This window comes from Vigna angularis, chromosome 2 (assembly GCF_016808095.1).
Source record: "Vigna angularis cultivar LongXiaoDou No.4 chromosome 2, ASM1680809v1, whole genome shotgun sequence".
Classification (NCBI taxonomy): Eukaryota; Viridiplantae; Streptophyta; class Magnoliopsida; order Fabales; family Fabaceae; genus Vigna; species Vigna angularis.
This window is the reverse complement of record NC_068971.1, coordinates 25888960-25912887: the sequence shown is the minus strand read 5'-3', so window position 1 is coordinate 25912887 and position 23928 is coordinate 25888960. Positions and strand designations below refer to the sequence as shown.

Here is a 23928-nt window from a genome sequence, read left to right as displayed (position 1 = left end):
GATCTCCAAACCCATCATTAAAAAACCCACCTTTGATCATCCTCACCCTCAGCCACCGCCACCATCACAGCCCCAGCCACAGGCCCAACCTCAGAACCCAAACCCACAGCAACCGCAAGCCCAGCAGAACCTGCGCACGACCGCATCTCAACGCCTCCTCCAATTCAACAGCCCAAGCCCAGCTCGCGCCTCCAGCGGATTCGCCCTCCTCCCTTGCCACAGATTACCAACCGCCCGCCTCTGCTCCTCACCGCGTATTTCACGCCGATGTTCTGGTCCAACCCCTCGCTCTCGCTCAAACGCGACGACGGCGACGACAGAGGGCTTGCCGATCTGGAGCGACTTGGAGATAAACGCCGCAGCCAAGGGCAGAACCCGCCGTAACCCGCACCCTCAAAGGAGATTGGGCGGCCGACTACATTTTGCAGGTTCCGCGGTGGTGGTGTGTTTCGGGACTAGAGATAACTGGAGAAGGACAATTGCAGTGGTGATGACATGAACTCCAGCGGAAGGATCTCGCTGGCTACCAAACGGATGACCATTGCAGTGGCGGCCACCGATGCCGCCATGGAGAGGATCGCCTTGGCAGTGGCAAAAATGCAGAGAAAATGGGATGTGTTTGTGGCTTAATGGATTAGGAAAGAAACATTTAGGGTTTAGGAGTGCAAAATTTTAAAAGATGTGCAGAAATATCAGCTTATTAACTCGAGTGTTCTTAGAACCGAGACACTAGCACCATTAGGCATCGATTATTGGATAACCGAGGCATATATTTTTCCTAAAATTACGAAATTACCAAAATCCGTATATAACACTTGGTTACATACGACTTATATACAGATAAAAATTCGTATATAAAATCATCGTAGCTAAATTATATACGGATAAATCCGTATATAATTTATATACAGATAAATCCTTATATAATTTATATATGAATAAATCCGTATATAATATTTGTATATAATATATTAAAAAAATAATTTTTTTACATACGGATAAATCCGTATGTAACATACAATAGAGAAAAAAAAATTTATTTGTAAAAATAAAAAGCTTTAAAACAAAGAAACTTACAATATAAATGAGTGATAATATAGTGATTAAAAAGTCTTGGTAAAAGTAAAAATTATAATTTAGTTGTTAGATATGTAAAAAATATCTCAATCATATTTTGTATAATTTAAGGACAAATTGATCTTCTTTGACATTACAACATAATTATTATTTTTTTACATATTAAATAACTAAATCAAGATGTATCAAGATGATTTGCCTTTATCATAAAACTACTACAAAATCATAAAATGAAGTGCAAGTGATGGCAAACTTGTATAAACTGACATAACATGGATGACATGTTAACATAATCATTTATTCATTACATGGATATCTCAAACCACTTTCATCTTCAGGAGTGAACAATTACACTCAAAATTTATGAACAAAAAAGAATGAGAACATTACATTTTTGTAACTAATTTATCTATACAAATATTCACAAACAGAATTGGAGTACTTGGCAACGGATCAAGCTGATACTCAGACTTCGTCAAAGTCACTGTTTTGGAATGTATTTCCTTCCACCTCATTGTCAAGTTTCTGCAACACAGTGAATTTTGTCATTGAAGACAATAATCCAAGTTAATGTATAAGTATGTCAAACCTATGCAAAAGAAACAAAAGCAACAAATCATATACCATAAAAAACCAATTCTTCCATTATTTTTTTCATCAGTCAAAGAGAATGGCTAGTGCAAATTAGGTTCTTTACTGACAAGTAACAATTAAGTTGCTTAGGAATTAAAGGAAACGTAGCTAGAATTATGCCTTACACAAATGTGACGGGAATAAGTTCTATCACTTGAAATAATGACAGTAGACAAGACCTTACTAGTATTGCTTGACTCAGCTTTTTTCCTAGTTTTTCTTCTACTTAAAAAAATGGTGAAAAACTCTTCCGAATTAGGGAGCTGATGATAAAAGAAAGGCAGGGATAAAGTGGGTTTTAGACAAGAAAAGGAAAACTGACTGAAGTAGTTTTTAGAAATAAGTTGCACATTCTAGCCTCCTTTTTTCTCTCATTTAAAAATAATTGAAGCAATGTTGTATGGAGAAACAAAGCTGCAAAACGACTTTTACTTTGTTTTTAGAACTCTAGTATTTTGAAAAAAAAGTGAACCAAACAGAGAGGAAAACATTATCCTTTATTTTTCCATTTTGACCACAGAAAATAAATTTGATCACAGGACAACAACAGCTCAATTTCCTTTCAAACGTGAAAAGAAAGAGATGATGAGCTGAACTTATATTAACTCCTTAGCTTGTTCTTTTATCAGGAAAAAAAAAATTCTAATGTAGTATTCATTCCATCATAGAAACAGTAATATAAGCAGCGGCAACAACAAGCATGTTTAGATACTATGGAAGGATTGAGGAACAAAAATACTAGAGGAAAAAGACAGTTGTGTTCTTTGATTACAAGGAGTGCTATACAGATATATAATAGAGCTTATCGAAAAAATATATATAAATATATACTGGAGATTCATATACGTACTTTGGTAGGTATATCAGCTGGAAACAAATTTATAGCTGTTGCATTGAATTCAAATTCACTGCAGACGACAGAAATTTCACATCAGAAACATGCACAGAGCAAGAAGACCATTTTTGAAGGTAATCAACAAAAGTTATAGTAAAAAACAAGATGATGAATTTAATATACCCCCATAATCAACAAAGTTCGAACAATAAAAGAGGAAAAAAGTTGCAAATAGTCATCATAAGGTGTGTGGACGAGAATCTCCATACCATTTGGAGAGTACTAGCTTCCAGACATATGGGATGAAGAACTCCTCTGGGTGACTCTCTTGTTCATATGTGAAGTGCAGTTGAGTAAACATCTGCCAAACAAGATACAGTCTTACAGAAGCAAAGCAAGTGATCATGAGAAACCACAAATGATAGATATTTTCATTTTACCTTCATCCCATCAACACGCCAAGATCGACAGTTTACAATTACCACTTGGAGTACTTCATTGACTGACCATCCACCATCCATTCTTTGGGCATCCATGCGACTGTTAAAAAATTCTAACACCTGCAAATATAAAATAGACCACATTACTTGAACACTCTTGAGACATGACGTATAATACAAAGACAGTATTCACAAATGTAACTAAAGACTATGAAATGTGCTCCTTAAAAGTTGCAAGATTTTAAAGGGAAAATGCATAATGTTATAGACTAAGAAGGAAATGCATGTTATAGACTAAAGACAAATACAATATTATATAAAGTTATTGCTATTAGTTTCAACTTTCAACAAATGTAAAGAATTTATAATATATAATTATGCTTAAAACAAATAATTAAAACATAAAACTTTTATTAAAAGACTATAAATAGAGTTCAAAACAAACCGGCCCTTGTACAATATATACAATATAGAGTTGAATATTAACTAAACTGTAATTTACACCTAAAAGTAAAAATATTTCCTAAAACATTTGAAAAAGGAAAGAAGAAGAGGACTTTACAGTGTGAAGTCAATCTTCCATTACGCTGTCGTGGCCATCAATGTTGCATTTAATTATTAGCAAGGATTACCTCAAATATCCAAGTCAATTATTATAGATAAGATAGAATTCAATTCTATCAAAGAATGTGGTTAGACTATGGAACCTGACATTATGATAGTGTAAGGGTCAAACAGAAGAGTAGCTAACATATATGTATTTCGTGATTAAGAATGAAGGATTTCAAGGAGTAAGAAGCATCACTAACATGTCAAACTATATCTATGAGTAATATTTGTTCACTCACAGAGTTTTGTGATCAGGTTTTATTTATAAACTCTATCAATCACATGTCAAAAATCTATCAGTTTTTAATGAAATATATTAAAAGAAAAAGTTGTATCAGATGAGAGAAACTTCTAAGTTTTAGGTGCTGCTTTATATTTTTACTTTAAACTAATTTAGTTCTTGAAACATAATTTAGTTCTTTAAACTAATTTAGTTCTTGAAACATAATTTCATAAAATGGACGATATATAATTTTAATTACTAAGAAAAAATCCTATTCAATTCACATTCCACAATCCATACCAGTAGTAGTTTAATAGTTTTATTCAATCAATTTGATTCATCTCATATAGATGAAGAAAATTATAAAATTAAAACGAGAAGGAAACTCACACATACAAATCCTTTACTGCAAAAGGAACTTCCTCTGTAAGCAGAAGAGAAATTATAGCTAGGTAGAAAGCAGAGGGTTGTCTACCACCAGTGTGTATTCTTTTATCTGAGAACTGGACTTTGAAACTATGAAGAAAGAAGGTAGATGTCTGCAAACGGAAAATATAGATGTATAAGGAAGATGAATATGACTTGAAGATTTCTACTTAGAATGTAAAGTTGGTCATTCATAGAATATATCTTATCATGTATCAAAAGACTAGCAAACTTACAAGAATAACAACTAATTTGGCATCAGGGCTCCACACGGCCTTCATGTTTTCTCCTTCACTCTGCAATGAATGAAAAGACTAGAAAACTATTTTACACTATCAGTGCATTATCATTAACTAATGTTTTAATTCACTAACATGTAGCTTTAGTTAACGAGTTCATAATTAATTTACTAGAATAACAAAAACATGAAAATGAACAAATGTTTTGCCTCATTCTCAAAATTTAAAAAAATGCAAGTTAATAAAAGAGACAAGGCCATAGAACATTCCATTATACTTTAATATGAACAGAATGTTAGAAATGACCAAGAAGTGAACTACCAGGGTGGTCAAAGTTGTAATCCTGTATCCTTTGTTACTCCTTATATAATAAAAGTCCAACAAAGCTTTAAAATGAAAATATTATAAGTAGAATTCGTTAAGACATTCAAATAAAAAATAATAATCCAAGAAAGATGGGTAAGTTGATAATGTCATTCAAAGGATACAAGTTGAAAAGCTAAAATGGAGAAAGGCTTTTGAGAGTTAATTGAGATCACAAAGTACTTAAAAAACTCAAAGTTCTACAATACTGATATAGATCATCTATACTAAGAGTGTTCATCAACCAATCCAATACAACATTGTGGTAATTAGATTGAAATTAAAAAGCAAAAGGAATAAAAAAAGTCTTTTTTCATGCGATTATTATGAACTAACATCTATTTTTATGTATTAACCAGGACTTTTGTCACCTATGCTATATTTTATTAAGAGATTATGTTTAACTTAAAATTTGAATTATGTTGTGAATTACATGAGATGTGTTATTTGATGTAGAATTAATTTGCGCATTTCAATACTACATCAGTTATTTTAATATTTCTAAACTCTTTCAAAATGCCAAAAACCAATGCATTCTAACTCATAATACATTGGATTGGATTGAAATGAACTTTACAATTAAGGTGTAAAATCAACAGGATGATCAAATTACAAAAACTAAGGCGATTAGAGCATGTATCAAACTCACTGGTATCTTTTTTCATGCAATCAGTACAGTGAGTTACTTCTATGAAAGTATTTTCATAAATTATAATATCTTAAAGGCATAGAAGAAAAAGTGGTACTGGAGAAGAAATAAAGCAATTGAAATCTTGATGGCCTTAAGAATAAGGAAAATAGTTAAGAAACCAACATTTAAAAGAAAGGTTGATATCTATATCTTTATTTTGAATCCATCTTATTTATTAACGTGAATGGTTCTTATTCTTGTAATGCTTTGCACTTAGAATTATCAGTTTCTCATGCTCTTTTCCACTATATAAACATTCTTCCAATACAAAAAATACTGGATAAACTGATATTCCACATGCTAGCAAACACTTAGAATTATAAGTTTCTCATGCTATTTTGCATTTAATATATTAAAAAATATGTTCCACAGTAACAAACATAGCAAGTACGAAGCTGAAATTTAATAAAAACTGACCTGATACTTAGTCTTGTACACATTAACCACAACTGCATGAGCAACAAGTTGGTGATGTGTTGTGAAATAGGGTTCTGTTCCTATATTAAAGTGTGTGATTTTTTAGGAATGTTCCCAAAACATTTTAGCAAAGCATTCAAGTGAAAATATTAATTAAATTGCAAAACTTACACAATGCGAGGACTTAAGAAATGCCCATATTCATCTTCTAAAGATTGAGGAAGATCCCAATGAAATAGAGTTACAAATGCTTCAAAACCTGAAATTATTTTAATATAAAAGATGATTAATATTAATGTTTTATCATCACCAATAACATGAGAAGTTGCTATATGTAAAGCATAATAAAAATATCCATAATAAAGTTTTTATTCTTACCATTTGCCAATACCTCAATGATAAGGTTGTTGTAAGAGTCAATTCCTTCATGGTTTATACCTCCACTTAGCTTTCCATATGTGAATATATATGCAGTTTATAGTAGATAAATAAGTAATGATTGTAATGAAACACCCAAACAAGTAAAGCTTACTCCAAAATAATCATAGATCGATATTTGAATTACTCGGAAGAATTCTTGACCATGTAAAATCTATAAACATCCAAATTCATATCCTTCATAATCTAAACATTGTCCTGAAATATAAGATGTAACAAAACATGTTTATTTGAAAACGATGGAAAACAAACTAAAACAACAATTCTTTAAATTTTTTTAATGTTTAACATTTCTTTTAGTTAAACTTTCCTAGGGTCTAGTCTAAGTAATAAATAATCATTTAATTTGGATAGAATGTTCTAAATATATTTATCTAGAGTTTGATAAACAAGCTCTTAATGGTAATCATTAGGTGTAGCAATAATCGTGATAAGAAATGAAATTTACAAAAACAACACTTTATTTCATATTATATGATGCAAATATCTGATAAGCTTTCAGCGCTACTTTTCATTAGTGATGATAGTTGATAAATTACATCAAAAGAAACAAAAACTTTGAATCGACAATACCTTGTAGCTGTGATACGAGTCAACTGCAACATCCTCATTGCTTTTGTCTTCTACCTTTTTTGCATGTTAATTACTATATATCAATAATTATATAAATTTTGGAAAAGATCTTCAGTATAACCATAAGAGAAAATCAGAATCATATATATTTACCTGGATATTTGTGAGTGAAGGTATCCCAAATACTCGTTCCTCTACCACCCTCATTGGCTGTACCTTCATACTGCATACATACATAATCAAGCAGAGCAGTCAAGCAGAGTAGTCAAACAGAGTAGGATGTTGTTTGGTTCTGATTTGTGATGGAGAACCCTAGAAAAAGAGGGTCTTTTTTTTTAAGTTTTTAAAATTGGGTCATTATAAACCCTACCCCGAAAGGCCAACTACATGTGTTGGCCTCCGATCTAGACAACAAAGCTCAAGCCCGCATAAATGCTTTCACGTGAGTGAACGAAAGAAAGAAAAGAAGAGAGGAATTAGGGTTTTCGGGATTTATGAATTTAGGGATTTAATGATGAACGAAGAACATGACATCAATAAACAATGAACGAACTCTGCGTGTCAAGAAGTAGGAAGAACGATCTTCATCAGCGAGAGCCCAAGCGATGAACACTGTGAGTGAACGCGAGCCAGCGGCAGTGAATGACAGACTGAGCTGAGAGTGAACGAGAATGGAGGCAAGGGGCTGAACTGAGAGTGAGCAAGAGGGAGTCAGACTTGGGCTTTGTATACCAGTGAGTGAGCTCGGAAGGCTTCGTATATCTCTAGAGAAGGTGCGACAATGACTGGTCTAGGGGACCACTGATGTGTCAAGAAAGGAGAAGAAACCTAGGGTTCGTATTTTGAGAAAACTTAGAGTAGTGACTAAAATTATTGATTAATTTTGAATGGAATTTGTAAAATTTTTAGATTTTATAAACTGAGGGAAAAGGGTGACAGAGGAAAAAAATGTAAAATTTTTAGATTTTGGAAAGTAGTGGGAAAAGGGTGACCGTAAAAGAGGGAAAAAAATTTTTAGATTTTATCTTTAATAATTATTATTTTTAATTATATACAGATTATACACCATTATATATGGATGTTGGTTTTCACAAATTTTCTCATTCTAACATGTTAAACTTTATATATGAATTTTATATATAGAAAAAATCCGTACATAAAATTTGTATGTAATTCACTTTCCAAAATCCATATATAAAATCTGTATATAATACATATATTATATACGGATTAAAATCCGTATATAAATATCAGTAGATAATTTGCATTTTTCTTGTAATAATTTACGATAATTTAATAAGTATTTTTAAAAATTTACGATAATTTAATAAGTATTTTTCTTACAAATAGATGCTTGCTTTGTTAGCATTTATTTTAAATATAAAATAAATATTATAGTATTTTCAGTTTTTTGAGGAACATAAAGTGGTCCATTAAATCATTATTTTTATCTTTTTAACTGTTATGGAACAGTTATTAATTTTGTTTAAATGAAAAATCCATTTATTTTGAAACCTGTGATGGTCAGATTATATATGAGCAAATGTGTTACTCTCAGTTTTGATCACTAAACCTATTCATCTCTTCAGAAAACACATCATCGAGTTTGAGTGAGTTAAGGTCTAGAAAAACAAATCTGTCTGTGTTTGGATTACAAAATTGTAATGACAGGAGGTACGCACGTTATTCTTTCATTTTTTTTTTCTGATTTGAATGTGTTAGTGTGATATTAATATTACATGTTTAGGTCAATTTTATACATGTTATTTTATCATTTGGTATCAGAGTTTGTTTATTCTTCTTCCTTGCATATTTTCGTTCGTTTAGTTTTTTAGATTTATGAGTTTTATTATTTTGATTCATTTAATCCAAATACAAATTACCAAATTAACGTAAAAACCTGATTACAATTTTCTTGTAATCTTAAACGGAGCTTTTACCTTTTAAAAGCGAATAATATTAGCCAGATCATCGTTAGGATTCTTGGATTGACGATGAACCTTTTCGTTAACCTGTTGGTGAGGGACTTTTTTCTGCTTGTGCTTCTTCACCAATTTCTACAGCGTTTTGTCCTGTTCGAAATCCTTTCGGTTTACGACCATTTTTTGCTCTGTGCTGTTGCTTGATGAAGGGAATAAAGAAGGAGTTTTTCTGGAATTGTCGTGGTAGAGAATTGGGTTCTTTAAACTTGTATCTTTAATAAATTAATAAAGATATAAAAAGGGTTTCTGCCATTGAACCCTATTCTTTTTTCTTGGTTTGTGCGCGTTGCAGCTTCTGTTGCTTTTCCAAGCACGCAAACATTAATTGCTGGTGCTTTTATGTTTAAATAATAATAGTATTATTATTATTATTATTTTTATTTAACATATAATATAAAATACGTTTTATTATGATACGCAAACATATCATGTTATATATATATATATATATATTACATATGCATTATTATACGTGCAAATAACATATGCATTATTATTACTATATTTTCATATTAAGAATTTTGTGTAAATATTTATATATTATTAATGTTTTAGTAGTAATATAGTTTTAATAAATTAAAGAGTAGCTACATAATCTTTAATCAATTAAAATTGTATATAAAATATTGCTACATGAGAAACATTAGTTGTAAATAATTATATTTAATATGATAAAATCTACTCAGAAATTTTTTCATATTTATATGATTAATTAGGATAAAATATTAAATTATATTTCTTAATTTACCCACAAAAATTAAGAAAAAGGAACATAATTTAATAGTTTTATCATTAAGATAATGAGTCTAATTGAGTAAGACTTTAGTCCACAGGCAAGTTTTATGTTAATAAACTCATTGATAAAAACATGTTTGCATGGGTAAAACATGACATCTATTTTAGTCTCAAATTATATAATAAGCATGTAATTTTGAATTTGCAGTTTCTCAATCTGTGAATTTTTCTGATATCAAGTGTGGTATTCCCGAGTTGAAAGGAGATAATTATAAGGTTTGGAAGGAAAGAGTTCTTCTTCATTTAGGCTGGATGGACATTGACTATGCTATTAGAAAACCAGAACCACCGGGTATTACTGAGACTAGCACTTCAGATGCCATTAATCTTTATGAAAAATGGGAGAGGTCAAATCGTCTCTCCGTAACGTTCATAAAAACCAACATTTCCGCTGGGATCCGGGGTTCAGTTGACCAGTATGAGAATGCAAATATTTACTAAGGGCTATTGATGAACAGTTTACGATATCTGATAAATCTCTTGCCAGCACCCTTATAATGCAGTTTTCATCCTTAAAGCTCATTGGAATTAAGGGAGTACGTGATCATATCATGCGCATTAGGGACATTATGGCTCAACTAAAAGCTTTGGAAGTTACCATGTCTGACTCTTTCCTGGTACATTATATTTTGTGCACTTTGCCTCACCATTATGCCCCCTTTAAAACCTCTTACAACACACATAAGGATAAATGGTCTATTAATGAATTATTGACCATGTGTGTTTAAGAAGAAGAAAGGCTATTGATAGAAGAAGGGGAGAAGGTGAACTTGACCACTTCTTTTGAGAATAAGAAGAACCAAGTTAATAAGAAGGGAAAGATTCCTGCTAAGCTAGTTATTAAGAAGGAGTCCAGATGTTTCTTTTGTAAAAAGAAAGGACACATGAAGAAAGACTGCTTAAAATTTAAGAATTGGCTTGATAAGAAAGGTACTCCATTTGCTTTTGCCTGTTATGAATCTAATTTGACTAGTTTTAATCATAACACATGGTGGATTGATTCTGGTTCTACATTCCATGTTTCTAATACCTTGCAGGGTATGCAAAACCTAAGGAGGCCAGTGGGAAGTGAGTAATATATCTACTTAGGGAGTAAGATGAGCTCACATGTGGAGGTCATTGGAACGTGCAGCTTAGTTTTAAGTAGTGGTTTTGTTTTGCATTTGGAAAAGACATTTTATGTTCCTTGTTTTTCTAAGAATTTGATTTTTGTTTCAAGACTTATACCTTTGGGTTTTTCTTTTAATTTTTCAGATTCTGGTTTTACCTTAATGAATAAATCTAAAGTTGTTGGTTTTGGTGAATTGTGTGATGGTATTTATTCCATTATTTTGCAAAACAATATCGCATTCTATGCACATTACTGCCAGGTTTAAAAGATGTGTTATGAATGGGGATTCTTCTATTTTATGGCACCGTAGATTGGGACATATCTCCATTGAGAGAATTAAGCGATTAGTAAATGAAGGAGTACTTACTTTGGATTTTACTGATTTTGAGACTTGCGTGAATTACATAAAGGGTAAGCAAACTAACAAGTCCAAAAGAGGTGCTAAGAGGAGTTCAAGTTTACTAGAAATTATTCATACAAATATTTGTTGTTCGGATATGGACGCAAGTAGTCCGAAATACTTCATCACCTTTATAGATGACTACTGACATTATATGTATTTATACTTACTTCGTTCTAAGGATGAAGCTTTGGATGCCTTTAAAATTTTTAAGGCTGATGTTGAGCAACAATGCGGAAAGTAAATCAAGATTGTGAGATCAGATAGAGGTGGAGAGTATTATGGTAGATACATGGAGAATGGACAAGCACCTGGTCCGTTTGCGAAGTTTCTTCAAGAACATGGAACTGTTGCCCAATACACTATGCCTGGTTCTCCAGATCAGAATGGTGTGGCAGAGAGAAGGAACTGAACTTTAATGGACATGGTGAGAAGTATGAGGAGTAATTCAAAACTTCCTCAATTCTTGTGGACTGAAGCACTAAAGACGGCTGTGTATATATTAAACCGAGTCCCAACCAAGGCCGTCTTAAAGACACCGTTTGAGTTATTCAAAGGTTGGAAACCAAGTTTGCGACATATACGCGTTTGAGGATGTCCGTCTGAAGTGAGAATTTATAATCCACAAGAGAAGAAACTAGACCCAAGGACTATTAGTGGGTATTTCATTGGATATGATGAAAATTCTAAGGGATATAGATTCTATTGTCCATCGCATAACACTAGGATTGTGGAGTTAAGAAATGCAAAATTTCTTGAGAATGACTTAGTTAGTGGGAGTGATCGGTTTCCAAACATTGAGAATGAAAGGGATCACTATGAAGCTCAACCCTCTAGCTCAAGTGATAGATTGATTGTCATTCACACCCCTCAAACACAAATGGGTGTTAGACAAAAAATAATTGAAGCTTCACAACATGCTGAAAATGACCTTACAAATCAAGTTGCTAATGAGGAACAACAAGATGATGTTGAACAACCTACTGAACAATTGCTTGAGCAACAATTTCCTCAAGAAAATGATGAGGCAACATTAAGAAGATCTAGTAGAGTTAAAAGGCCAACAATTCCTAGTGATTACGTAGTGTATTTGCAAGAAGTTGACTACAATATGAGAGCTGCAAATGATCCTGAAACATTTTCACAAGCCATGAGTTCTAAAGAATCAGACCTATGGTATGACGCCATGAAAGATGAGATGGATTCTATGGCATACAACAAAGTCTGGGTTCTCGTTCAGTTGCCTAATGGTGTAAAATCCATTGGATGTAGATGAGTCTTTAAAACCAAGAAAGACTCAAAAGGAAACATTGAGAGACATAAGGCAAGACTTGTTGCCAAAGGGTTCACTCATAGAGAAGGAATTGACTACATAGAGACCTTTTCTCCTGTATCTAAGAAAGATTGTTTCCGAGTCATTATGGCATTAGTAGCTCATTTTGATTTTGAGTTACATCAAATGTATGTGAAAACAACCTTCCTTAATGGTCATCTGGAAGAAGAGGTTTACATGAAACAACCTGAAGGATTCTCTTCTAAAGGCAATGAGCACTTAGTTTGCAAGTTTAATAAATCCATCTATGGATTAAAAAAAGCCTCCCGCTAATGGTATCTAAAATTTCATGATGTTATCACTTCATTTGGTTTTGAAGAAAACGTCATGGATCAATGTATATACCAAAAGGTTAGTGGGAGTAATATTTGTTTCCTTGTATTATACGTGGATGATATTTTGCTTGCAACCAAAGATAAGGGTTTGCTATATGAAGTAAAACAATTTCTCTTAAAGAACTTTGACATGACGAATATGGAAGAGGCATCTTATGTCATTGGCATTAAGATCCATAGGGATAGATCTCGAGGCATTTTGGGTTTGTCTCAAGAGACCTATATCAACTAGTGCGGTCAAAATGGATTCAAACCCGTGAGCTAACCCGGCTCACCACGGGTTTGAGCCGGGTTGAGCTGGGTTAGGTTGGAAAAAAATGCAAAATTTTTTATACGAGCCAATTTTGACTGGCTCACTAAGAACCCAGCTCACACGGGTTCAACCCGTAGTAGGTTGGGTTGGCTCACCAACCCACTTATTTTTTTTAATTAAATTAATTATTCAAATTCTATTTTTGTTATTGAAATCAAATTAATTAAATTAATTATTCAAAATACACAACTTTTACTTAGCAATATAGCCTTTCGCGCTGCTATCTTTCCAAAAGTTCCCCTATCAAATAAAACCCTAAGATTATAGATGGAGATAAAGAATAATATGCTTCAAGAGAGCATAATATTGTGAATTTATCCATTCAGGACTCCAATTTAATAGATGGATAATATTATAGATTGGATAATTCAGGAATATATCATTTGTTTTATCTTGTTTTTAGACCTATCTAGCATGACAGCTTTATCTTGTGCTATATATTTTTGTTAACGCCTATATGTAGTTTCTTGGTCAAACGGTTGTGTAGGTCTCATTAAACTAAATTGGCAAAATTTTATGCTTGATAGCTTATAATATATACAACAATATATTTCTTTTGTTTCATTTTCTTTTATATCAATTGGTCCAATTATTACTATTTCAATTTGATCGATCAAAGTAACATGTTAAGAATCTGAGAAGAAGAGAGTGAAAAAAAATTTAATTAAGTGAGCCAATGAGCCAACCCGTTTAACCCACCAACCCGTGGTGGGTCGGGTCGGGTTCGAATTTTTTCGGCTCGCTAATAAATGAGCCGGGTTGGGTTGACTCACTAAGTGGCCAACCCGTGGTGGGTTGGGTCGAGTCGGGTTACCCTTTTTGACAACTCTAATATCAACAAGTGTAGCTCCCATCGTGAAGGGTGATAAACTCAATTTGAATCAATGTCCGAAAAATGATTTTGAGCGGGAACACATGAAGAATATTCCATATGCTTCAGCTATCCGAAGCCTTATGTATGCTTAGGTTTGCACTACACCTGACATTGCATATGTTGTTTGAGTTTTGGGAAGATATCAGAGTAATCCAGGTGTTGACCACTAGAAAGCTGCAAAGAAGGTAATGAGATATCTTCAAGGGACAAAAGATTACATGCTTATATATAGACGAACTTAATGTTTGGAAGTGATTGGCTACTCTGATTCAGACTATGATGGCTGCGTTGATTCACGAAAATCAACATCTGGTTATATTTTTATGTTAGCTGGTGGAGCTGTATCTTGGAGAAGTGCCAAGCAGACATTATCTGCTACTTCTACTATGGAAGTTGAGTTCGTTTCTTGTTTTGAGGCTACCTCGCATGGTGTATGGTTAAAGAGTTTCATTTTTGGGCTTAGAGTTGTGGACTCTATTTCTAGGCCATTAAAGTTGTATTGTGACAACTCTGCTGCGGTGTTTATGGCTAACAACAATAAAAGTGGATGTCGAAGTAAGCACATTGACATCAAATACTTAGCCATTAGAGAACATGTTAAGGAAAAGAAAGTGGTCATTGAACACATAAGCATTGATTTGATGATTGTTGATCCTTTAACTAAGGGCATGCCACCAAAGAATTTTAAGGATCATGTAGTGCAAATGGAACTTGGTTCCATGATGTAATTTCATTATCAGTACATTTATTATTTTCAATGAAACTCTTATTCAGTTTGATGTTTTTCTCATATGTTTTTGTGCACATTTATTTTGAGAAGATATAATTTATTTTTGATCTAGCATAAACCATATGTTTATGCATTAAGTTGAGAGCTAGTGTTGAGAGAAATATATATTGTGGTACATGGAAGATAACACTCACTATCAGAGGACCTATCGCCATGACTCGTATATATTCTGTAACTTGTTGTGGTTAATAATTGGATAAATGGACCAAGTGGGAGAATGTTAGCATTATTTTAAATATAAAATAAATATTATAGAATTTTCAGTTCCTATTTTTAAGGAACATAAAGTGGTCCATTAAGCCATTATTTTTATCCTTTTAACTGCATAGAGGTTATGGAGCAGTTATTAATTTTGTTTAAATGAAAAGCCCATTTATTTTGAAACCTGTGATGGCCAGACTATATATGAGAAAATGGGTTAGTCTCAGTTTTGATCACTAAGCCTACTCCTCTATTCAGAAAACACACCATCGAGTTTGAGTGAGTTAAGGTCTAGAAAAACAAAGTTGTCTGTGTTTAGATTACAAAATTGCAATGATAGGAAGTACGCACATTATTCTTTCATTTTTTTTTGCTTATGCTATTTTTGATCTGAATGTGTTACCGTGATATTAATATAACATGTTTAGGTCAATTTTATACTATGCTATTTTATCATGCTTTTCTTTCTTGAAAATCTCTTTTAAATTTTTCTATAACACAATTTCAATGTTTTTGTTTTCTTGGATTTACCTAATGGAAGGACTAAATAGATCAAATTAATGTTTATTATAATTAAAATTGGAATTATGAGTATGATCATGGATGAGTTACATAATATAGATAATAGATTTTTTTTTATAGAAGTAAAACAAAATTAATCACTTTTCCAATTTTCATCAAATTTAAGTTCATCTAATATAAATTATTCAAACTAAAACAAAAATACAAAGAATTTTCGTTAGTGTTCTTAAAGGCTTGGATTATATATATGCAAGACACGTAGCAAGATCCTAAGAGTATCTTTGTAAGGCAGATAAGTCAAAACAAGGAAAAATCCATCCATAAAAGATTCTTTGATGTTTTAGTAAGTAAGAATTTTAGAGATTTGTTAAAGTATAAGTGAAAGTATGAAAAAATTTTCAGTGTGTTATACTTTCTGGTCGAGCACTTTAAAGACTGAGAAAATATGGTCGTTGTGCCTAAGCATATGAGGAATAATGGTAAATAATCATCTAATGAATGATGAGATACAACAACTATATGGCTTGAATGTCCATTGTGGGTAAAATCTGTCAAGCTTTAACAATGTACTAAAGTCTTTTCTTGGGTTGGGTATGATACACGACCCCAAGTTCAAAAGTTTAACATGTATAATAAATGAACTCGTTAGAATGACAACTAGCCTTTTGGTCGACTTACTTATGTAGATGGAATGAACTTAGTGCGACAGTAACTAACCATTTGGCTGAGTTGAAGCTGACTTTTATATTCAAATGAATGGCCTTTTGGTCAGGATCTAAGTGGTCATCTTTGATCATGACTATACCTAGTGTTACCTTTTTAGGGTTTCTGTCTTATGAACTTACTATGTTGTAAGGTCACTTGACCCATTGATTTCTGTGTTATATTAATGAGAGGTTTTGAGTAATGATTGCTTTACATTAAATGGATATGAATTTGTTGATGACATGTTATCATTTAATTGGTTATTAGAGGGTGTCAACACTCAATTTCGTCCGGGTTGATTAAAAAAAATTTATTTTCAAAAATATCAAAAAAAAAAATAAATAAATAAATAAATACAAATGAAAGTATATAATAACAAAAATAAAACTGTAGTTGGACCGAACGTTTTCGCGGACCGTTCGTCCTTCATGATCAGCTTTCGAACATGACGATAGGACGTTCGTCCTCAAACGTGAGTCTTTAGGACGTTCGGCATTTCTCAGCCCCAGGCGCTCGTCCTGATCGTTCCAACTTTCAAACGTTCGTCCTCTACATGGCGCGACCGTTCGTCCTCAGCCTTTCGGACCGTTCGTCCTCGCCTTATGCGACCGTTCGCCCAGTAGCGACCGCTTGAGCGTTCGGCCTTTCACACTTTTAGGACGTTCGGCAATTCTCATGTTCAACCGTTCGGTCATCCTCAAGCGTTCACTATTCGGCCGTTCGGCCATGTGTTAATTTAGGACGTTCGTCCTCTGTTTCGAACCGTTCGTCCTCTTTCGCATAAGCCGTTCGTCCTCTTCCCTGACTGACCGTTCGGTTTCTTCAACTGTGCAACCGTCCGTCCCAAGCGACATCTAGCGCTCCAATTGTTGAACGTTCGTCCCATACCGTTCGTTCATCTTCGCCTTAGTTTTAGGACGAGCGTTATTGATCGTTCTCGAGGATCGTTCGTCCTCTACATGGCGCGATCGTTCGTCCTCCATTGAGCGCGTTCGGTTCTTCCCACTGATGCTGTGACCGTTCGTCCTAAATCGTGAGCCCTCAGCGTTCGTCATTTCTCAGCCCAGCATTCGTTTTCATGCCAGGACCTGTATAGCGTTCGGCAATTTGCGTGTTAAGGCGCTCGTCAAAAGCATAGACAATTTCGAGCGTTCGTTCGTTGTGGTTTAGTGATCTTGGGCGTTCGTCCATAAATTTTTATTCTCAGAAGGTGAGTTCTAAACGTTCGCTCTTGGTTCTGTATTATTGATTGTGAGCGTTCGGTATAATTCAGATTGTGAGCGTTCGGTATTCTTTGGTTGACCTTGTGAACGTTCGTTTTTGGCTACTGTTTGCGTTCGGCCATGTTTCACCTCGTGAGCGCTCGGTCTGAGCGTTCGTTCATGTAATATGAATGGTCGTTCGTTTTCTGTTTGACCGAGCGTCCGAATAGTGGTGGCTGCACTTAAAAATAATGGTCTGAACTTGCCACCGATGATTCCCACTATTCCCCACCGTAACAGATTCCACCATCCACTTCAATGAGTGCTCCACTCATCGCCAACGAAGCCACCAGAAGATATATTTTTATGAATCAGTGGACAAGGTAGTGGAGGTCTGCTATGGTGGACAGGTTTATTAGTGGATGATCAACAGACTCCCACCTGAGTCTGTCTCCCACGAGCATCCATCTGGAGCGGCTGCCCATCTCTGCTACTCTGTAAAGTTACCTTTTGCACCATTATTGTATTGGGGTTTTCTGATAAGCAAGGGGAGAGGTCACGTGAACCCACGATCTTCGGTCCTTGGTTTCTTCATTCATTACCAACTCACGGGACCAAACACCACGGACCTTCATCTCCTCCCCTCACACTACTCACCTGATTGACCCGGAACCATCAATAACCACTCGGCCAGAGACAAGACAGATTTTGAGAACCTGAAATATTGAACCAACAGTCATGGGTTGAACCAATTCGTTTTTGCACTCTAATGAACATTGCACCATTGTAACTCACCACCGTGACCGGTCCAACACCGTCATCATCTTCCTCGGAAACCTTCCACCCAAACCGCCAAGTTGCTGCCTCCATGCTTCAACCGCCGCTGTCATCCTAGTCACCGCCACACTATCACCTTGCCTCACTACTCCCAGCCAAACTTCTCCTCCTCTTAAACCGCACCCCATCTTCATCACATTCCCCATCTAACCCAACACTACAGTGGCAGTCACCGCATGCCATCACCTTCTCAACCCTGTTACCACCGTGAAACTCCCTATCACTGCCTGCCTCATATCTCCATTCTCCATCACCCATCCTCTTCCCTCTCAACACTTATCATACTCACCAAACCAGACTCAAGCTCCAGCTTCAACCACAATCCATCAACCACCGAGAAAGAGTCCCAGCAAGTAGCTCCCATCCAAGCTTGAAAGAATACTCACGACCTGGAAGAAACTCACCACCCTTGCAACTTCCAGAAACACCGTCCAGTTGGTTATGGGGAAAGGAGCTTTCACTTGGAAGGATGATACGGACAGCAGCTTGGAAAGGAAACACGGTCCAGCCACCAACAACAAGTAGAAGCGTGAGAATCCAGCAGCCACCCTCCATCACGTACAACAGAAGAACTCGCCATTTCTCCAACCTGCATCCTTATACCTCACGGCCAACATCGATCTTCAGTCAATACTCCCTCACGCTACAACACTCCACATTCAGAGGGTGGAGCACCTTATCGAAAAAGGCAAGCTAGCCATGAGGAAGGAGAAGACATCGGACGCACGGGATTAGCAAAGAGTGAACCAAGCTTCAAGAGGTTAGTAATGCTTCCCACTCCTTGTTCTACTGAGTTTGGTTACTTGTCTTTGAATATGTTGGTTACGTTGCCTTTGAACGTTGTCTCTCTGTCATGTTGTTGCTAAGTTTGCATGGGTTGAGTTTGCATGTATTGTTGTTAAATAGATGTGTTGTGAATATTTGTATATGTCTGTTATTACCGAACAATCGTCACATCCAACCATCTTGACACCCACGGCCACTGCTAACACCCACGGTCAAACACCCATACTCGTCCACTCCAAACCCACCAACTTCATCCTTACCATTCGACCAATAGCATCACTTTCATCTCCCACACTGTTCCAACACTGAACCAGCACCTCATCTTCATCCATATACTATTTCCAACATCATCATCTTCACCTCACGGCCAACACCATTTCTTCTTCATTTCCATCACCAAACACCCATCACCTATCATACACTTCGTACTATTCACCTATTCACTGGAAATTCCTCAGCCCCAAAACCCGTAACCACCTCTATCACTTTTTCTTTTTTCACCCACGGCTACACCCTTTCCCAACAACCCAAACACGATAGAATACCCCTGACCCCATGAACATCAGACTCATCGACACCCATTCATTGCTCTAGCAATAAGGAACGCCAAAACAGATACGAATCACCAAAAAGGGAACCCAAGTATATCTGTGAAGAGGCGGAAGGCACTATACAAAGGAGGCGCCCTGGTATCTTGACGGATACGGACCCCTCCCTGGGTGGCCGGTATGAGAGAGAGACAAGAAAGAATGAGGAAGATGTGAGCGGACCCCTAATTCTGCTGCTGGGAAGAAGTTTTGGGGCCCTCGGGCCTGAGCAGCTAATACCCAGTGGCACCCCCCTTTTTTAATGTTTACACCCCTAGCGGATCCAAAGTTGGAGAAAAAGGAACATTGACCCAAACAAAGGAGCTTCAATTTCACTTGGCACCCTTGGTTTTTATATCTGTACCCCTAATTTAATTGAGCTTTTCTCTTGTTTTATTTTTTTTTACGCTTTAGTTTCTTAATTTTATTATTTTGTCTGGTCATTATTTTTTATTGTGTAATCCCCTTGTAAGATAACTCCCATCCCTTTTGTACTGTATTTGTATTATTTATTTGTCAAACACTACACACACTCACTTTTTTATAATAAACAAAAATCACAAAAAATAAGTAAATAAAATAATAACAATAATGAATTTGACAAAATTACAAAAAAATATGTTTTAAAGGTTTAGGCACATGTGTGATCGCACGCATCGTCCTTGTGCTAAAAACCTTTTCTCTCTTTTAAATAAAATTACAAAAAATATGTTTCAAAGGTTTAGGCACATGTGTGATCGCACGCATCGTCCTTGTGCCAAAAACCTTTTCTCTTTCTTCAAAATACCAAAAAAATATGTTTTAAAGGTTTAGGCACATGTGTGATCGCACGCATCGTCCTTGTGCCAAAAACCTTTTCTCTTTCTTCAAAAATACCAAAAAATACGTTTCAAAGGTTTAGGCACATGTGTGATCGCACGCATCGTCCTTGTGCCAAAAACCTTTTCTCTTTCCTAAATAAAAATAACAAAAATGTAAAATCACCAAAAACTAAAAAAACATCAACATTTTCAAACAACGAATAATATCGCCTTGCAGAACTACGTGATCCTTGATTCTCCATCAAAAGTGGAGATACGTAGGAGCAAGGCCAGTCCTTGTCAGGCTCATTTTCCCAAAAATCCAAATTTATCCATAACAAATTCTCAAACAAATTTTCAAACAAGTTTCTCAAATAGTTTCTAAAAGAACTACGTAACCCTGATTTCTCATCCTGCATGAGAATACGTAGGAGCAAGGTCAATCCTTGTCGGGCCCAAAAAGCTAAAAAATATTGTTTGTTTTCTTTAGCATTTTATTTTAAGGAGAAGTTAAACACTTTGAAATCACATCCACATTCGCACATTTAGTTAAAGGTACTGCCTTATGGCAGGCGTTGTAGGGTGCTAATACCTTCCCTACACGTAACCGACTCCCGAACCAAGAATCTGGTTCAATTTGACTATGCCTTATCATTTTATGGTTTTTCCGTAGTTTTCCAGAATAAACTATGGTGGCGACTCCAAAATCTCTTTTCAATATTTATAATCTTTTTTTTATTGGATCGTCGTCCCGTCGCGATTCCGGTTGCGACAGATGGCGACTCCGCTGGGGAGCACCAGAGAGTCAGGCCATTTAATTAGATGTGCGAATTCAATGTGGTTTTTCTTTGTGTTCTTCTTCCCTTTTTTCTTTATCCTTATTTGATATTTGTCATAATTGTATGTGTGTTTGTTTTGATTATATTGAACCCTAGGGTAGAAAACATGTTATATCTGCCTGGGATTTTTCTGGTTGTTTTGCAGGTGAGGGTTTGGGGTGTACGATTGCATTCTCCCTTCACACACACACATTATGCATATCATGAGTGGGGCCCTATACCCGGGTCTGAGCGCAACTTAGAAATAGAGGGGTTGTGTAGCGGTGTGATTTGGGACATACTTCCTGTTTGGCTATCGTGAGAACCCCAGCCAGAGTCTGTTCTCTTCATTTGTGTCTCCACATCTAGTTGATTACTCTGACTGTTGTGGAGAAACAGTGAAAAGAGCCATAGCTCTGGTGGCCTGATTTAAGCATTAGGAAGCTATCCTTGTGAGTGCATATATTTGGCCTTAGAACTTCAGTCATCCAACCTTTGATAAGGCACAAAAGGGAGAAATGTGTATTCTTATAACCCTCATGTTCGCTTAATAAAAATCACGCACCTTGTACATACCTCTTTATCCGTTTTTTTTCTTTTTACTTTTTCCTTCTTTCTTAGCTCATGTTTTTTTTTTATAGTCTTGTCACGTTTTGTGGATTCTAGTCAAAAATTATAAAGTTGTGATTAAGGCCTTAAGCTAAAAAAGGGGAATTAACATGGAATTTTGAGTCAAGAGGTATTCGAGTTCATACATTTTGACGAAAAGATGCACGTCGAGTAAAGGAGGATAATATTGGTGGGGTATAAGAATTTGTTGAGTCTGTTAGAGGCGGAGGTCCAAACATCAGCAATTACTACTTTAGTCCAGTACTATGATCCACCACTAAAGTGCTTCACTTTCCAAGATTTCCAACTAGTACCACCAGTGGAAGAATTCGAGCAAGTCTTAAATATGGAAAAGACTCCATACAACTACCTTGAGCAGTATATCCTTGTCTTGCAGTTAGCGAGGATCAGGAAAGTACACCCAATGAAGTTGGAAAGCGAGTTCACAATCAAGGGCAAAGTGAGGGGCCTTCCTCAAAGATACTTATAGGAATACCTACATCGTTTGGCTTAAGAGGAAAATTGGGAAATGTTTACAGATGTATTAGCCCTTCTCCTCTATGGTGTCATGCTTTCTCCTAAAATGTTAAGAACCTCATCGATTATGCCGCTATGAATGCATTTGTGGGAGACAAAGAGCGCTGTGAGAATCTAGTCAGTGCCATCCTGGCTGAAGTTTATGGGACCCTTAATCGTTGTTACGAACTTAAGGGGGGAAAGATGTTATGTTGTCTACCAGTGTTTTATTTGTGGTTCATTTCCCGTGAGACTGGAGACGCCTAAAATTCCCTATACCCCATGGACGAGTTATTGCAGTATATGATCGATTGCAAGGACACTGTAAACGATTACCCGAGAGAAAGTTGGATTTTGTACAGAAAGTCCATCACAAGTACTCAGTCAGGTGAACAGGGGTCACCATTGGAAAAAGAAGTGATTTTTAGGAACTTTTGCACTTGTATTAGGCTGTTCCTTGTGAACCACATGTGAAAAGAGCAAATGAATGGGCACAACTTTGTGCAAGTTTAAACGAAGAACAAGATAAATGGTGTGTCCCTTGGCAGCATAGATCAGATTACATATCATTGCAGGAGGTATCCTAATGTACCCCTCATGGGTATTAGGTGGTGTATTAATTGCAATCCTATGTTAGCGCAAAAAAAAATATAATTTGAGTATCCTGAGAGGATCGCTAACACCTGCATCTCTCGCCACATTGCAGATCATATGAGGCATGAATCTTTTGCTGAAATGTTTCATCAAGTTAAAGACACTCGGGGAAATGTTGTTCGTTTCAAAGAAAGGTCCAAGATCATGGACTGTTAGTGGAAGTTTCCCTTAGCCAATGAATCACAGAAAGGGTTAAGACAATCAAGTTGTAATTAATTTCCCTTACCCAAATTGCAAAAAGAAATTTCAAAATAATGAGCAGTGGATAGAAGCAGCAGTGACAAAACTAGAAGGAATGTTGCCATTCAGCTAAAAGGGGATATAAAGATTGATGAGTCAGATGAAGGAATATGTCGTTGAAGAAGGACAAGTCACTCACAATTAGCTTTCTTCATCAATGAAGTCATTGAAAATGTTCCTAAGCTATTAGCTGATGCTGGGTCTGTAATGTCAATCATCAACCCGCCTAAGGGGATTGAAACATTCCTCAATTGCTGCGAGAAACTGATCAGACAAATGAAGAATGTGATGACCAAGAATTCCTATGTCTCGCATTTTGCGGATTTCTGAATGATGAACCACCTTATTGACTCTGTTTCGTGTTAATTTCCAAAATTATACCGGGGCAAATATTTTCACAGCTCTATAGTTTCTGACTAGAGGTTTTGAACTATGTTTTCTTTTCTTTGCTTTTCTTTTTTATTTTTATTTTTCTTTTTTCTTAATTTGTTTCAAAAAAAAAAAAAAGTTAAACATCTAAGACACCCTAAAGGACACGAACCAGTGGCAAAATC

The 23928-nt window shown here is 35.4% G+C and overlaps 1 protein-coding gene across 34 annotated transcripts; it reads right to left on the bottom strand.

Moving 5' to 3' along the window:
• Positions 1-1384: 1384 nt before the first annotated feature.
• Positions 1385-7829, bottom strand: LOC108327069 (uncharacterized). 34 transcript variants are annotated; one of them, XR_008247177.1, is made up of 12 exons: positions 7335-7829; positions 7118-7187; positions 6965-7014; positions 6519-6589; positions 6332-6401; positions 6125-6212; positions 4480-6033; positions 4208-4356; positions 2986-3105; positions 2815-2906; positions 2561-2618; positions 1385-1602 (listed from the first exon to the last, which is right to left on the bottom strand). XR_008247177.1 is itself a non-coding variant. In XM_052873470.1 (5 exons), exons 2-5 carry the CDS (start codon positions 3079-3081, stop codon positions 1464-1466), a joined length of 393 nt encoding a protein of 130 aa, XP_052729430.1. In that variant the 5' UTR covers positions 3082-3105; positions 3548-4190; the 3' UTR covers positions 1385-1463. The 34 variants fall into 34 exon arrangements, 1 of the variants encoding a protein (XP_052729430.1); XR_008247169.1 differs by having other exon boundaries at positions 6965-7018; positions 7518-7829; XR_008247180.1 differs by having other exon boundaries at positions 7518-7829.
• Positions 7830-23928: the final 16099 nt, after the last annotated feature.